Raw genomic sequence first — 15,655 nt, 5'->3', positions numbered from 1 at the left:
CATGTTCTTCATGTGGATCCTGGAGTTATCAATAAACATTTACCACTCTGATTGACCTTTGTCCTTTTTGTCCCGTCAGGTGTTGAAATGATAAATGTGTTGACACCTGATGCAGCTTACAGTATTGATCTATAAAAGCAATAACACCTTGAATATTGCCATATCTACAGTTCAGACATGAGCAAAAGGCTGCAATATTTGATCTCACAGCACAACCCGTCGTGTAATATATTGCTCAAATACATTATTTTCCGAAATGCCAAAAATATTCCTTAAAGTTTTTCTCCTTAATTTGATTTTAAAGCAGATTTTCTTTCTTCGAATTCAATTTAATATTTCCTGTCAAAATAAAAAACACTTCTTCCGTTAGTTTGAGATACGAGTTCTTCTTCGACATGGTGTAATAATCGGCCTGTCTCCGTCTCACGGGGGATAAAGTGTGACTGTGTTATCAGTGAACCAGCCGCTGGCTCCATCAGATTAAGTTGCATTTTTCTACTTTCCACTCAGCCCTCTTATCTTCTCCTTTTTTTTTTTACTCTTCTTCTTCTCTGCTGCCTCAGCCTCACTGTGCCAGTCCCTCTCAACAGCTTTCCTTTCATTGTTATGCAGATGAAGCCCAGTTAGCTCGCCTCTGTAAATCCAAATGGGATGAAGGAATCTGCTCTCACTGACAGGAAATGTTGGAGCCGTTTTCTTAAAGCCTGCCTCCTTGTTAGGGACACTCTGCTGCGTTAATAAAGCAGAAGGTGACTGTGGCAGGTTTGGTTTCAGTGCTGGGCGATTGGAGGGGGGAAAGAAGTGTGACACATCACACTGAACATTTTCAAACATCACTGAGCTTTTGAAAGAGAGTCGGCTGGCAGAACTGGGACACTTCGGAAGAGGAAAAAAAAGACATTTTTGTTGGAGCATTAATTGTTCATTTTTGTGCAAAATGAAAGCAGCTCTCTGCTGCCCTCTTGTGGCCAGATGGGCAGTCACTGTTTCTTTTAAGTACAGTATTGAAGGGACTGCTGACAAAGTGTTTATAATGTACAGAAGCTAACAGTGTGAGCAGTGTGTTTGGTCTGAAAGTCTCTTGATGCTTATTTAACGTGACCTTCATCCCTGACCTTCATCCCTGACCTTCAGAAACACAGAGTCTCTGTTTGAGCCACAAAGACGTCCAGACATGCAAACATGCCTGAAGACTGTGATGAAGACTTTTAGAGTCAGACCAACAGCCACACTCACAGTCACACACTCTACCACCAATTTAGAGTCAGCACAGTGAACCTAACGAGCATGGAGAGAACCAGGATTCAAACCGGGAACCTCCTCTCTCTGAGGTAACAGTGCTGCATCACTGAAAACATGTCGATAAAGAAAACGTGAACCTTAAAGGGTCCAAATCTCAAAAATAAAATCTCAGTCCAGGAACAGATATCTATGTTTCTGTGTGTGGTGATTTCATGTGTAAAGCATTATGATATTATAAATAAACATTTGTCTCTGTCTTTGTTTGCAGGTGCATTGATTTCCACCACTTAATTTATTTCACTGATCTAAATTAATCTGGTTCAGAATTGATTTGAATGAAATCTGATTAAACAGATTATTGGTCAATACGGCACACCAGACAAAGAGGACAATTCAGCTTTGCTCACAAATCCAGGAAATAAACGACGCAACATGTTGGCAAATGAGTCTCTGCTGGTGCTCAAGCTTTAACTCTCCTTCTTCACCAGAATTAGTCTGCAGGCTGTGAAACTATTTTCATCCCCAAGAAACAAATATCTTCATTATGCTTTACCGGGGTTTTGCAGAAGACGGCTGTTTTCTACTGATTTTATTTTTTGTCGTGTGAAGTAGAAAATGGAAATTTAAAAATAAATAAATAAATTGAAATTTCCCTCCTGCCTTCTTTGACCATGAATAATAAAAACGCCTTTTGTTTGAATTTTATAAACCTCCAGTCTTGAAAGACGAAGCCAATGTGCAAAATCCTGCAGTATGTCGAGTGTCCGCTTTGAGGCTGGCTGCAGGAACACACACACACACACACATACACACACACACACACACACACACACACACACACACACACACACACGGATTTAAAAAAGCTTAAACATGTTTACAGCCTGGTACAAAAAAACAAATGTGTCTGATTAGTGATTGTCATCAACTCCATCACACTCACACTTGTGTTTACAAGCTGGAGCGAATAATGCTCCGGACTCCGTCTTTAAGGTGAGAGAAAAAAAAAATCACAAGTGAAAAGATTGTGGAAAAAAAAGAGTTTATTGAACTAAAGAGTTACTTTCCCTGAGAGTCTGTTTCATTGTTACACAATAAGATCTACAAACTATAATCTGTCAATAAGAATCAGCAGCATGTTCACAGTTTGTTTTTTTTCTCTAATTTTCAGGGAAATAATTTTTCAACATCTCAAAGAAAAAAACAGCAAACAATTTGTGTTTTTAGCAGGAAGAAGGAGAAAAACTCAAAAGGCTTGTCCTACTTTTCACGTCCTTCTTGGCGCTCTGTTTTTTTCATTATAACAGGCTCAGGACGTTAATCTCCTCTTGAAGTTCCCACTGTGCCATCCACTCTTTTACCCCCTTTCATTTTCCATGCATCAAACCCCCCCAATCCCTCTTTCACACATTACCTACACAAAGTCACAAGTCCCCAAGGTGCTTTGATTGTAATGAGCGGCTGAGCGAGAGCTTAACTCAGGCCTGAATTTTTTTATCCACATAGTTGAACTACTTTTCATTTTTCTCCAGTTCAAAGACACACAGTCGATGGTTCATGTGAGTGTCTGCCCGGTCGTCGACGCCTCAAACACTTCGGCTCCTTTCACACTGCGGACACAAGAGTCCCAAGATCTGACCTTTAAACAGCAGAAGTTAAATGGAATAGGACATCGTGTCGTGAGGAGAAATCCAGACGACTATTTGAACACGGCGGGGTTTGTGTTTGCTGCTGTCACACGGAAGGTGACGCTTCTTTCGACCAATCCACAGACTGCAGTGTTTAGCTCCGCCTTTCAGGGTCGGATCGATATTCTTGGCACCCGAACAGAAGGGTCCCGTAAAGTAGGCCGGTACAGGTCGGTTATTTGGGAATCTTTCCCAGCTTTAGTCTATGGAAAAAGAAGTGTGCCGTACCGAGACGAACCGAACCGGGGGTTGGGTTGTGTTTGCAGTGTGAACGAAGCTTTTATTTCCAACAATCAGCCTTTCGTCATCTCTCACATCTTAGTAATGTCCACTGAGTCGGGAATGTCGACCACCTGGAACCCCTGGTTGTCGACGCCCTGCTTTTCCTGGTTGCTGTGACTTTCCCCGTTGTGGCTGTTGTGGTTTTTCTGGTTGACGTCCGTCTCAAAGCAGTGGACGCAGTGCGGCGTGGTGACTTGGATGCTTTTGGAAAAGTTTGAGAAATCCACACGGTACTTTCCTGTGTTTGTCCGGGAGATGATTGGCAGGAAACTGTAACCCCACTGAATCTCCTGTGGGATGTAAGAGGTCCGGACCTGGCAGGCAGAGCTGGTGGTCTCTGCCGTCCCGTCCAGAAAGACCACCAACTCAAAATCCTGCAGGGGGAGCGAGTCGGACGAGAGCTCGTAGAACGGGCTGGATTTGTTAATCACGTGGTAGAGGGTGAGAGGACAGACAAAAAACAAGTTGTCCTTTCCAGCGTCGACCATAAAGTCAATGTCCACCTGGTCCAGAATGTTTGTCTCTCCATCTGGAGCTACTGTTGTCCTCAGCAGCTTGCCGTAGATCTGGCTGCCGATCAATAAAGTCTTTCTGAGGTTGGCGACTCTGATCAGAAGACACAAACTTCCTTTCTTCAGGCAGATGACGGCCGTGTCGCTGAAGGTGACTGTCTTTCCCCGTCTCTTGGGTAAGGAGATCTTTGCTAAGATGATCCCGCACATGAAACAGTTAATGAAGACGCCGATCAGAGACTGGATCATGATCAGAGCCACGGTGCCGGCACAGTGCCCCGTCAGCGCTCGGCCGCCGTACCCGATGGTGGTCTGGGTCTCCAAAGAGTAGAGGAACGCCGTTGTGAGTCCGTGAACATTTTCTACGCACCTGACATGTCCGTCTGTTCGGTTCTGTCCCGTCAGATCCCCGTTGCTCTTCGCGATCCAGTACCACAGCAAACTGAAGAAGAACCAGCTGCCGGTGAACGCGGCCACGAACAGGAGGAGAACGAAGCGCCAGCGGATCTCCACGAAGGTGGTCCAGAAGTCCACCAGGTACGCGTAGTGGTTGCTGTCGGTGCTTCCGAACTCGATGTTGCATCGCCCGTCTTTGGTGACCATTCGGTTCTTGCGACTTCGGAGTCCAGCTGGCTGGATGTGACCCTGGAGCAGCTGGAACATCCTGGGAAAAAGTGGAAGAAAACACAAAGTTAGTCCGAAGCTACGTCCACGTGTTTGAGAGGTCGAGTCAAACTTCACTTTGCTGTTATTTACTGGCGAGCAGACAACGGGCCTGATTCACTAAGAATGAATGCAGCTGCTTACAGCTCCATGCATCATCAGCTCACGTCTCAAGGTGTAAACACAGCAGTACATTTGTCCTGCTTCATACAGCTTGCTGTTAATTTGCACCTGAAAGTGGAGAAACGCTCTTTGCACCTTCATTCAGCCCGGAGCTGTTTTGTCCTCACAAAGGTGCGACGACGTCAAACTCACTTACTCGTGACACAATCGGGGATGGCTGAGGCTCAGCTGGTAGACTGAGTCCCCAGCTCCTGCAGGCGTATGTGAGAGTGTGTGTGTGTGTGTGTGTGTGTGAATGGGATGAGTTAATACTGATGGACACTTTACACAGCAGCCTCTACCATCAGTGTGTGAATGTGTCGGTGTGACCTGCGGTGTAAAAGCTCGTTTTTTTAAGCTCTTGAAAAGTCTTGAAAAAAAAAAGGCATTTGCTGACTTCTTTTATTGTATATTATTTGGCAGAGGCACAACTGCTCGGGGGCCCCAGACCAGTAGGGGGCCCCAGGCCAGTAGGGGGCCCCCCAACGGCGGACAAACCACAGCATTGCCTCAAAATGTGCACATTTTGGAATGACAGTAGGAAACCTCCCTAATGGGGCCCCATCTGACAGCACTCACTGTCAATGCCCTGCTAAGTGCCGCATGCATTATCGCTGTGAAATTAATAATGGATGCTGGTTGGAGGGGCCCCCAATGAATGTTTGAATGGGGCCCAATCAGACCCTAAAAGCGCCCCTGACATGTGGGATCTGTGACTCAAAGGGAAAACGTGGAAAACTGTTGAATTCTTCACCCGATGGTTTTATTCTCCATCAGCACGGCTCGGTGGTCAACGTTGACCCAACCAGGTCATCTGTGCACACGGCGAGCAGGAGCGTGACGTGAGGACGTGTTTCTCTCACTACTCGAATGGTAAAGATGATATTTGGTCTTTTTTCACATCCTGTGATTCGGTCTGACTGTGTTTCTCGTGGATCCGGTTTCATGTTGAGAAATGACGGTTAAACGCCACTCATCCAGACGGACGTTCAGGCGCCATGTTGCTTCAACATGAACGAAGACAAAGACTAAAGTCCCGTTTCCACCAAGCAGTCCTGTTCAGTTCAGTTTGAGCGATACATAAAAGTCGGGAATGATACCAAAATAACTGATCCGTATCATCCTACTGTCTTGGTAAGTAAGTAAGAAAGTCTTTTATATAGCACTTTATATATAAATATATTTATATATATTTATATATCACTTTTAAAACCCAAAAATCAAAAGTCTGACAGGAAACAAAAACAGAGACGAACAGGCTGAATTAAAAACAGGAAGACATCTTGTGTCGGGGTGCCATCATGGTACCGATCCATTCCTGCGTCTTTGTTCTTCTTCTTGAACTTAATTAAAGTTCTGGTTTCACTGAGTTGGGCTGTTGTGATGCCACACTATCACAAAGCTGACACTGCTTACTAAATGAATGAGCTTATTACACAAGAGCATTAAATGAAAGTGAATCCAAAAAACACTTAATTGTATTTTGAATAAAGCAGCAGTGTGACCGTCATAATATGTTCTCTTGTGTCGCACTTTCAGAAGAACAGGCGGTGAATTCAAACATACATTATTGGATTAAAGTTTCCCGTGAAGAAAAAAGAAAATCTGCAGCTGGCTCGGGAACGTCTGGTAAAGGCAGGAATGATGGAATAATGTCCCGTCCGTTCATCTGAGTGGAAGTTCATTTAGCTTTTGTGCACCACGTGGTCCACTTTGAGTTCTTACATAACAGCCGCACGATTAAGACTCAGGATTCAAGAAAACCTTTGTGTTTTGTTCTCTACTTTTCAGACTTAAAAAAAAAAAGGAGGAATAATCCTGTGAACAATCAAGTTCATGTCTTTGTGTGAAAGTGTTTAAAAAGTGTCTTAAACATTTTGAGCTCACACAGAAGAGAAATCATTCACATTGGCTTTGTTTGTTTCACGTTTCACATTCAACTATTTTTACATCTTTTTCTCTTTTTTTAAAGTTATAAAACAACATGAACTGATGGTTCTCTTTCTAGATATGTAAAAAACAATTAAAGTTGAAGGAGATTTTGTTACTGGAGTCATGGAAAATTGACCAAATTAAGAAGTTAAAAATCTTTTCTTCATGCAGCACAAAAGCAGACTTTAACTCTCCTAAAATCAGACTTTAACTCTCCTAAAATCAGACTTTAACTCTCCTAAAATCAGACTTTAACTCTCCTAAAATCAGACTTTAACTCTCCTAAAATCAGACTTTAACTCTCCTGTAGTACCGAAGAACACATTGAAATAAACGTCTTATAAATGAATCATTCATCCTCCCACGGGTCAGTAGAGAAGTTGGGACGTACCTGCTCTGTGAGACCATGAGTCCAGAGTGCTCACTGGATCTCTGCTGGAACTTCACGCTCCTCTCTCTCCACCAGTGGTCATGGAGACGTTGGAAAGATTTTAATCCACAGTGAAATTTCCTAATCCCAGCCACATGCCACCATGTACACTGGCTGCAAACACACAGAGGAGCCCGGACGCAGAGCTCCCAGTGGGCGTGAGCTCCCCTTTGATTGGCAGGTCGACTCCCTTCATCACTCTGCTCACAACAAGTGCAAGTGCAATGACAAAAACGGGTGACTTTACAGCACCAGGCTCATGATCAGAGAAGATCTCAGGAGGAGGGTGAGGAGGGGCATTTCCTGGAAGAGTCCTCCTTTTGTTTTGCAGGCGGTGCATCCATTGAAGGGGGGCCGTCGTGGCCTGTGCAGAAACCCTCGCTGTTTTTGTTTTCAGCCCTCAGAACATTTGGGATTTGCCTCACAAAGAAATCCCTCAATTGCATTTTCCCCCGGCCCCGGTTTCCCCCCCACCCCCCACCCTCTACCCCCCTTTACTTGAAACCTGTAGAGCTGCCTCACATTTGCATCAAAATGAAAAGCTGCAGGGACAAAGTTTCCTCGCTGTATTCTTCACCCTCCTGTAGAAGGAACATTTTCATATTTGTGGAGCTTATTTCCATATTCCAAGAACCGTCTGGAATTTGATTAAAAGCTCCTCGGTGAAGGATGCAGATTAAATTAACTGTATACAAATGATGCTTCAAAATGTCGAGGTAGTGTAGTATTGTACCTTCCACCAAACTGTAGTCTCTGTGGTTTGTTTCTCCCATCACACGCTGGTTGGAGGAGCACTCTCGGAGAAGTTTGAACATCTCCTTTTTTTTTATTTCCCAGGTTGACCGACCTGCTGCTGTACCGCAAGACGTTTTTTAAGACCCCGTGGTGATCGTGCGTTTGAGTCCATGGCACCAACCCTGAGGAATTCACCGCCCAGCTCACTACGTCTTTCTGACTCTGTCGAGTCTTTTAAAAAGCAGCTAAAAACGTCAGTGTTTGGAGAGGGCCGCTCTGCACCTACTCATCTCTGTTTTACTGGGCCGGTTCTTCCTGCTCAAAGCTGCGTTTTATAATGTCGTCCATGACGCGCTCATTTGTTCTTGTTTTTATTGTATGTGTGCGGTCGGTGTTTTTTGTTGGTGTAAAAGCACTTTGTGACCTTTGTCTGTGAAAAGTGCTCCACCAAATAAACTTGACTTACTTACACTTTCAGAGGGACACACGAGGACTCAGGGGAACTTCAGGGAACAACATTAACTGAGGTGACAGCTTGCAGCAGTTTGCATAACTTGAAGTCTGACTTTAGATTATAAGAGTTTCTGTCATGAAAATAAAACTCCTGAAACGACCAAGAAATTCACTGCAGAGATCACAACCAGGCTGTTTAATTTGATTTATTGTCTTTTGACATGTCTGAATCAAATATCCACCTTTTAAAACACACGTCTATGAAGATGGACTCAAGTTTGAAACAGGCCTCAAGTGGCCATTTAAGGAACTGCAGTTTTTTTGCACGTGTTTTTACCTCAAAGCTTCAAGCAAAAAGAAAACCCAAAACACGTCCTCATTCATCCTGAGCTTTAAAGAGGATAAATATTGTTGGAGAGTTGAGGTTTAGAAATGAAGGGACTCTTAAGTTCAAGAAGAACAAACATGTCGTCACACCACGTGGGCCCTGTGGATGGTCAGGGTCAGAGGTCTCCGTCTCCGGATGAAGCTTGAAAAAAAACGCGCCTATAAAACGGCTCTATCTTGTGGACACTGTCTGAACAACAGCTTGACTTTTTGCGGTGTTCAAGCTCAGACGGAAAAGCCTACAGAATCCATTTTCAATATGAGCTCGGAAATCAAGGTGTTGTCTCAGAGTCAAGTCTGAATTTAAACACGAGAGGATTCTGCTTCTAATTTGAAGAAGCCTTAAATTTTACGACTCTTAAAGTGTTTGTATAATTAAGTGAAATATGTCGGTGCTTTAGAATCAGGGGCTTTAAAGTTGTTTGATTACTAAATGATTTAGTTCTCATTGATTGAGGCTTTTCTTTACTGTTGTTTTTTTTGTTAGTGAATCTTTAATAATAATAATGTTATACATTTATAAAGCACTTTATACACAAAGTGGTGTCTGATCTGAGAAGTGAAACGACGACACACCTTCAGCACACTTTAAAAGTCAGGTTTTTATTCATCGTGAACGAAAGGTTCAGTGCTTGGATAGATTGATAAAGTGAGTCAACATAAAATCATTTAAATCTCTTAAAAAGAGCTGAACGTGACGGTGTGAACGACAATCATCCGCGGCTTCATGTTTGATTGATGATTACTTTTTATCAGCGCCAACAAATAAAACCTGAATCACAGTTTATTAGTTTATCACATCAGATGTGTTCTTCTCTTCTCTTCAGCACTAAAACTTCCCAGAGAAGAAGGAGCTCCTGATCCCACATTTTTTGATACTTTTCCTTGGAAGGCATCGTGCGGGTGAGTGAGGTTTAAACAAACGTTTGTGACAGTGACTGTTGGTGGGAAACAAGTCGCAGACAGACACTGACCTGTTGAATAAATTAAACATGGAGGAGATCAAAACTTAAAAAAAAAAAATCAGACTGAAGTTGTCACGTGTCTTTGGCAGCCGCTCCGCTACACGATGTTCCTCTCCAGCATCGGCTCCTGGGACAAAATGCGTTTGAACCCGAGCGGGCTCAGGTCCAGAGTTTTAAAGTTCCCGTCCAGAATGAGTTCGGCGACGGCGCGGCCCACGGCGGGGGAGTGCTGCAGGCCGTGTCCGCTGAAACCTGTGGCGAAGTACATGTTGTTGATGAGCGGGTGGATGCCGATGATGCCGTTCTGATCGAAGGAGTTGTAGTCGTAGTAACCGGCCCACGCACTGGTCACCTGACGGAGAGGAAGAGGAAAAAAACGGCTCAGATGAAGGTGACCTGTCAGACTGTTAAACCCCATCAGATCCATCTTTTCTCTTCTCTTCTTCATTTATTAATAAAGTAGATCCGAGCTGAGCCAGCTGATCCAGTCATTGTTTCCGTCACACACACGGATCAGAGCCGCCGCCTTTCAAGCCTTTGGTTCCCCCTGGTGGAGGGGTTTAGCACTGCGCCCCCTGGAAACCTAACGAGCCAAGCTGTGCGTCCATTTAGCACCTGAACCAAGACGACCTACGTTTATTTATACACAAACATACCTTCAGTTTCTCGAAGGCAGGAACACGTTGGGCCAAGCTGGGCCAGACTTTCTCCTCAAAGAACTGGTGATCCACGTCCAGGTTACTGGTGTCGGGCTCGTCTGCCTGAGGACAAAAAAAAGAAGAAGAAAAGGTGAAGACACAAACTTCCTGTGACGGAGCGTTTTGTAAATGTCATCGATAGTGTTTTCTCCTATTTTAGACCTGAAGAAGCCGGCTAAAATAAATATTAATAACGTCATCACTACGCCTGTTTGTTTTCTCCGTTACTGAGCGGTTTAAGAGAGACAGACACAAACCTCCTCCGGTGAAGCCCCGGCGATGTAGTTCCCTCCTAAGCCTTCTCTCCTGAAGTAAACTCCAGAGTAGTCGATCAGAAAAGGCGTGTCGAGACCCGGACCGTCAGGACAGTGGACCACGTACACGAACCTGCAGAGAGTTGATTCATCAATCACAGCCGTCACGTTTCGTCTACAGAGTCAGAACTCAACAGTCAGAACAATAACGAGCCGCACGGTGGCGTGGACGGCGTCCCGCAAAGACTTCTGGACATTTTTCCAGCAGCTGTGTTTGTGTCTTTTTCCTTTAAAAGAGGGAATTAAGCAGCTTGCCTTTTGCGAGGCTCGACGGGCAGAGGGATCCCAGACAGGCTGTCTTTAGGCCCGCTGCCGATTCCCACCATCTCTGCCAGTTTTCCAGAAAAGGCTCCTGCTGCGTTCACGACAATGGCACACTCCACGGGCTGGTACTCCATGCTGTTTGGCATCTGCACCTGCTCGACACACACGAGCACATCCTCGTCATCAACACACACACACACACACACGTTAGAATGTGCAAAAGTCAGAACGCCGTGTTTTCGGTTTCTTTAGACTTTTTTTTTTTCACTCCTGTTCCCAGCTGTGAAGTCGGACCTTGAACTTGAAATTATTCCCTTCGCTGCAGTCCGACTTACCTTGACCGATTTGATTCTCCGGACCTCCACACGTTGGTGATCGAGGGTCGTCACGACGGTCGATGTAGATTTAAGATCTGTGGTGGAAAAAGAAACATCCGAACCCATCATGAAGATCATTCTGCGTTCACACACGGGCAGAACGTCAAACACGCCACACGCGTGTCCAGCGCTGAAGACAACGCGTTAGAGACTTTACTACGCCTCTATACATCTTTTATTTATCCTCTAAAAACTTTAAAGGCAAATCAACAGAACTTCAGAGATCCCAAAGCTTCGACACGTTTAACATTCAGTCAGGAGTGAAAATAAAAAGCTGCATTTTTTATGAAACAGTTTCTCCGATGTTCCTCTTCACAGTGATATTAGAAATATTCCCCGAGTGTTTGTTGTTGTTGTTCTTCAAACTGTGTTATTATTTTTTTTTGTACGTTAAAAGGGACCTGATGTTTTTTTGTTGGATTAACAAAGGAGCAGATTATGGATCATGTTCTGAGTGGGAGATCATTGACAGTCAGAGAGGTGAAGAGATGAAATCCGATCAGTGAAGGAGATAATATTTAACCAGCTCAGACTGAGTAACACAAACCTGTCACTTCTCCGTAGCACTGAGTCACTCCCATGGAGATGGCTTTTTTCCTGAAGGCGTTCAGCAGAGTCCACGGGTCAAACGAGCCCTCGTTCTCCAGCCCTGTCGAGGACAGGACACGCTGAAGGTCGAGGAGCAGAAACTAATCCCATTCATTCCCAATCCTAATCTGGAGACTTTGTTAAAGGTTTACAGATTTAAACAGAAAAATACATTTCAAAATATATTTTGACACGTCGGACACGAGGCTGCAGGAGCTGGGGATCGAACCCTCGACCTTCAGGTTGAGAGACGACGGCTCGGTGGGGGGGGGGGGGGGAGGTCACCTGGGTTTATCACTTAATGAAATAAAAGATAAAACGTGTGTGGAGTATCTGTTTCCATCTGCTGGACATTTATAATAAAATGGCCGACATGAGAGAGAGAGAACGGGATTGATCTTTTTAATCAGCGCTCTGCAAGAACGTGAAAAAGGATTCCTGCAATCAAAACAACATCTGGGTAACTAAGTCCCCCCTATTATACCTGCAGTCTAAATAAGGTTAACCGTTTCAGCACGATGAAGGGCGACTTGTGTTTTATTACCATACGAGGCGAGCGCCACGCCGTCCGTGTTGATCCAGGGGAATTTCTCCCTCAGTTGTGTCGGAGAGAGGAGCGTCACTTTGGCTCCAGCGTACCTTCAATCACAGAGAAGAAGACGATTTGTTAGGGGACGATCAAGTTGTCTAACGTGACACATTTTCCCTGAGCCGACACCTCTGGGTGTTGTAGTTCTCCTCCATGATGTGAGCCACATCCTCGCTGGCCAGGAAGAGGTATCCCGAGTGGTTGAACTGCAGGTCGACGGGGTCTTCGTTCAGCACGCTGAGGTGCTCCTGAGAAGACAAACACGTTGACATCTAAATCAGGCTCTCCTGGTTCAGTCTGTGACGCTGCGTGAGGACACGATTATCCTTATTTGTCCTTTTTTTTTTACTCACGTTGATTTTCCTCATGAAGTCTGCGGAGGCCAGCGAGAGTTGGATGTTCTCCGGTAGAGAGAACTGCTGTCGGATCCCCCCGGCAGACAGGACGGTGGACGCCTGCGAGTACTGAAGAGAAGCACAGGCAGGAGGAAAAACGCTTCACATAAGACGACGTCTGCATGGAATTATTTTACTTCTTAAAAAACCCTCTTCTCTCTTCTCCTTTGATGTCGATTTTATTTCTTTTACTGCAAACCATGAGTCATGTTTTATACATTTTAATTTATAGTGTATTATGCCTTTTAACTTATTTTGTTGTTTTAATTTACTGTACAGCATTTTGGTCAGCTGTGGTTGTTTTAAAGCAAATAAAGTTGGATTGGATTATTTATTATTATTCTAATTGTAGGACTTTGACTCAGCATGAACAAAAACCACATTCATGTTAAAGACTGTTTTCCTCCTCACCGTCGGGTCCTTCTCCACCACTATGACCTTCACTCCTCCTCGCCTCATCTCCTTCTGCTTCAGCCAGTAGGCGATGGACCAGCCAATCACGCCGCCTCCCACGATCACGATATCGGCCCTCTCCGGCGGCAGGTCCGGGTTCACGTGGAAGGGAGTCCACGCGCTCCCCGGCAGCGCGTCTGCAGCCTTCCTCCGCGCGGCTGCCAGCTGAGCCTCCAGGTCTGGTACCAATCAAAAACACCCACTTTATCAACCAAACCATCATCACACTGCACATTTGAGCATGCACCTAACAACTTCAATTGCTGCGTTACAATTCGGCTTACACAATACACAAAACATATTAACGTTTGTTTAGTTTGGCTGCTTTAAATCTTCAACCAAAGCACAAAACAAGAAAAGGAATTACTGTAAAAGATTGATGTAAACATTTTTTTGGACTGTTACATGACAGCCGAATTGAAGGAGGATATGTGACAGTTCATCAGAGTGTTTCAGAGGTGACACACACCTGTCACACACGATGTTATGACAAATCAATGCACAATGTGCGCACTTTTTAATGGGATTCTGCAGTTAGCGTCGCTGGTTCTTTCTGCGAAGCCTCCTACCTTTGAAGAAGTCATCCCGGAGAGGTGAGCCTGTGCTGAAGCTTTGACATGAGGGTGCATGTCGGTGCAGCCATGTGTGCCTCCCTGTCACCCGTCCGGAGGTAAGTAATCCACCAGCCGCGCGCACCTTCACCTGCAGCCTGCGCCACGTGGACATGTCTGCGCGCGCGCTAACAAGCCGACAGTAAACAAACAAACAAAAACAACACTCTGCGCGAGGAAACACTCATTTCTTATCTTTTAACATGCGCAATCAAACCCGCAACCTCGCAGTGAGGTTATCTGACACCCGAGTCAAACAGACCAAAGTTAAACCGGAAGCAGAGGTGGAATGGTGTCTTCCTTCAAAATAAACCTTACCCTTATGTGCGCTAATAGTCGGTGAGTGAAATTAGGAGTGTTGTTGTTGTTTTAGATTATTTTTATTTCTAGCTCAGGCAGCTGTGCTCATAATCGTATCACACAAGTCAGGACGTCCCACTTCTGTTGTAAAATGTTGTATTTTATTTCGAAAATCTGTCCGGAAACTGGGTTACATTTCTGTTTTCTTGACAAAGGTTAAGAATAGAGGTTGTGGCTTATCACGTGACTGCAGAGAGCCAATCAGAATTGGGGAAACTTTCGATTCGCAACCATTAACTAATAAAATAATGAGCAGTTTAATTGATAATAAGAAATCCATAGTGGGAACGTTTTCCGACATTTATTCTTAAACTTCACTGCAGTTTTAATGTTTTGATGAGGTAAACTTATTACATTAACATGTGAGACTTTAGGTGAATTCGTGTTGAGAAAACTGATGATTTGATATTTAATGACAAGGTTACACATACAAAAACATAAATCTCTGTGTCTCAGTCTTGTTTACCATTTGCTCATGTTAATATTTGAAACCGCACTCACAGCCAACAGTGTTTTCATTCTTTCTCATGGTCAGTCTGATGAGCATTCATATCCACTTCAGTTTTACACAATCTACTGCAGAAATTAATCCATTAAATACTTGAAATGTTTTGAGAAGATCCATGTGATGCATTAAGACAAACTATTTCACTGCTACCTAGAAATTATTCAAATGAGCATTTGTGCAAAATGACAGGTGACATTGATGAAGAGGTGTTGGCTTGTGGCTGTCAGCCTTACATAAAGAGGTGGCGCCGTCACCCACTTTCTAAGAGCAGTGTAGCTGTAAAAGTTTGACTTTTGTAGGAGTTTAACATGTACCTCCGCGTTGTTAATCTTTGATCTGTCTTTGAACCAGTCCAGGATGCCAACACAATAACAGGCAGGGTGGGAGGAAGCCTGGCATAATTAGAGGAACACGTACAATGAAATGTGGTAATGTGGCCGGACTTATCAGCCAGCACTTGAACCAGGTCTTTAGATAACAAGCAGGAAATCAGGTATTTAAGGATCCAAGTTAAAATTATTTTTAAGAAGATAAGGAGGTGAAGACCAAGTGTTTAAAAATTTGTGTTTAAAAATTGATTGATTATTGAAGTTCATCTTCTTTTTTCAACAGTTCTATTAAAATATGACAATAAGGTTTTAATTGATAGTTGAAAAAGGGAGATATTTTAGTACAAAGTCTTTGTCTAATGTAAATATTTATTCATAAAACACCTCAAAAAGCCATCTGACTCCTGTTAAGATGTTTCTATCCAACTGTAATAACTTTATTAAGTAGTTGTAGTTGTCTGGTAAAACGAAGCTGCTGAATCCACAATGGTGTGTTCATATGTGATTTATCAGAAATGTGTTTTATCAACTGATAATGAACACTCGAGACTCTCAAAATCAAAACATAAGTTGTGAGAAGAGGCAAACAACAACTCACGTCCTTTATGTTTACAGTAAAAGACGTCGCCACTAGAGGGCGCCATGTCAAAATGGTTTAGATTACGAAGATTGACTTCGATTGGAAAAAAAAAAAACTCCTAAAAGAATCTAACATACG

The 15,655-nt window shown here is 43.9% G+C and overlaps 2 protein-coding genes across 2 annotated transcripts; both read right to left on the bottom strand.

Moving 5' to 3' along the window:
• Window positions 1-3,230: 3,230 nt before the first annotated feature.
• On the bottom strand, window positions 3,231-7,072 carry LOC306831156 (ATP-sensitive inward rectifier potassium channel 1-like). The gene is made up of 2 exons (XM_079355099.1): window positions 6,873-7,072; window positions 3,231-4,388 (listed from the first exon to the last, which is right to left on the bottom strand). The coding sequence occupies exons 1-2, from the start codon at window positions 6,887-6,889 to the stop codon at window positions 3,242-3,244; spliced, it is 1,164 nt and encodes a 387-aa protein (XP_079211225.1). The 5' UTR covers window positions 6,890-7,072; the 3' UTR covers window positions 3,231-3,241.
• Window positions 7,073-9,068: 1,996 nt separating this feature from the next.
• Window positions 9,069-14,041, bottom strand: foxred1 (FAD-dependent oxidoreductase domain containing 1). Its single transcript, XM_079355717.1, has 11 exons — window positions 13,699-14,041; window positions 13,088-13,308; window positions 12,635-12,745; window positions 12,411-12,529; window positions 12,237-12,331; window positions 11,652-11,753; window positions 11,063-11,139; window positions 10,719-10,879; window positions 10,407-10,536; window positions 10,108-10,212; window positions 9,069-9,803 (listed from the first exon to the last, which is right to left on the bottom strand). The coding sequence occupies exons 1-11, from the start codon at window positions 13,853-13,855 to the stop codon at window positions 9,549-9,551; spliced, it is 1,533 nt and encodes a 510-aa protein (XP_079211843.1). The 5' UTR covers window positions 13,856-14,041; the 3' UTR covers window positions 9,069-9,548.
• Between the last annotated feature and the right edge of the window lie 1,614 nt (window positions 14,042-15,655).

Source organism: Symphodus melops, assembly GCF_947650265.1.
Source record: "Symphodus melops genome assembly, chromosome: 11".
Classification (NCBI taxonomy): Eukaryota; Metazoa; Chordata; class Actinopteri; order Labriformes; family Labridae; genus Symphodus; species Symphodus melops.
The sequence above is the reverse complement of the archived record's forward strand: the minus strand, read 5'-3'. Positions and strand labels throughout refer to the sequence as shown.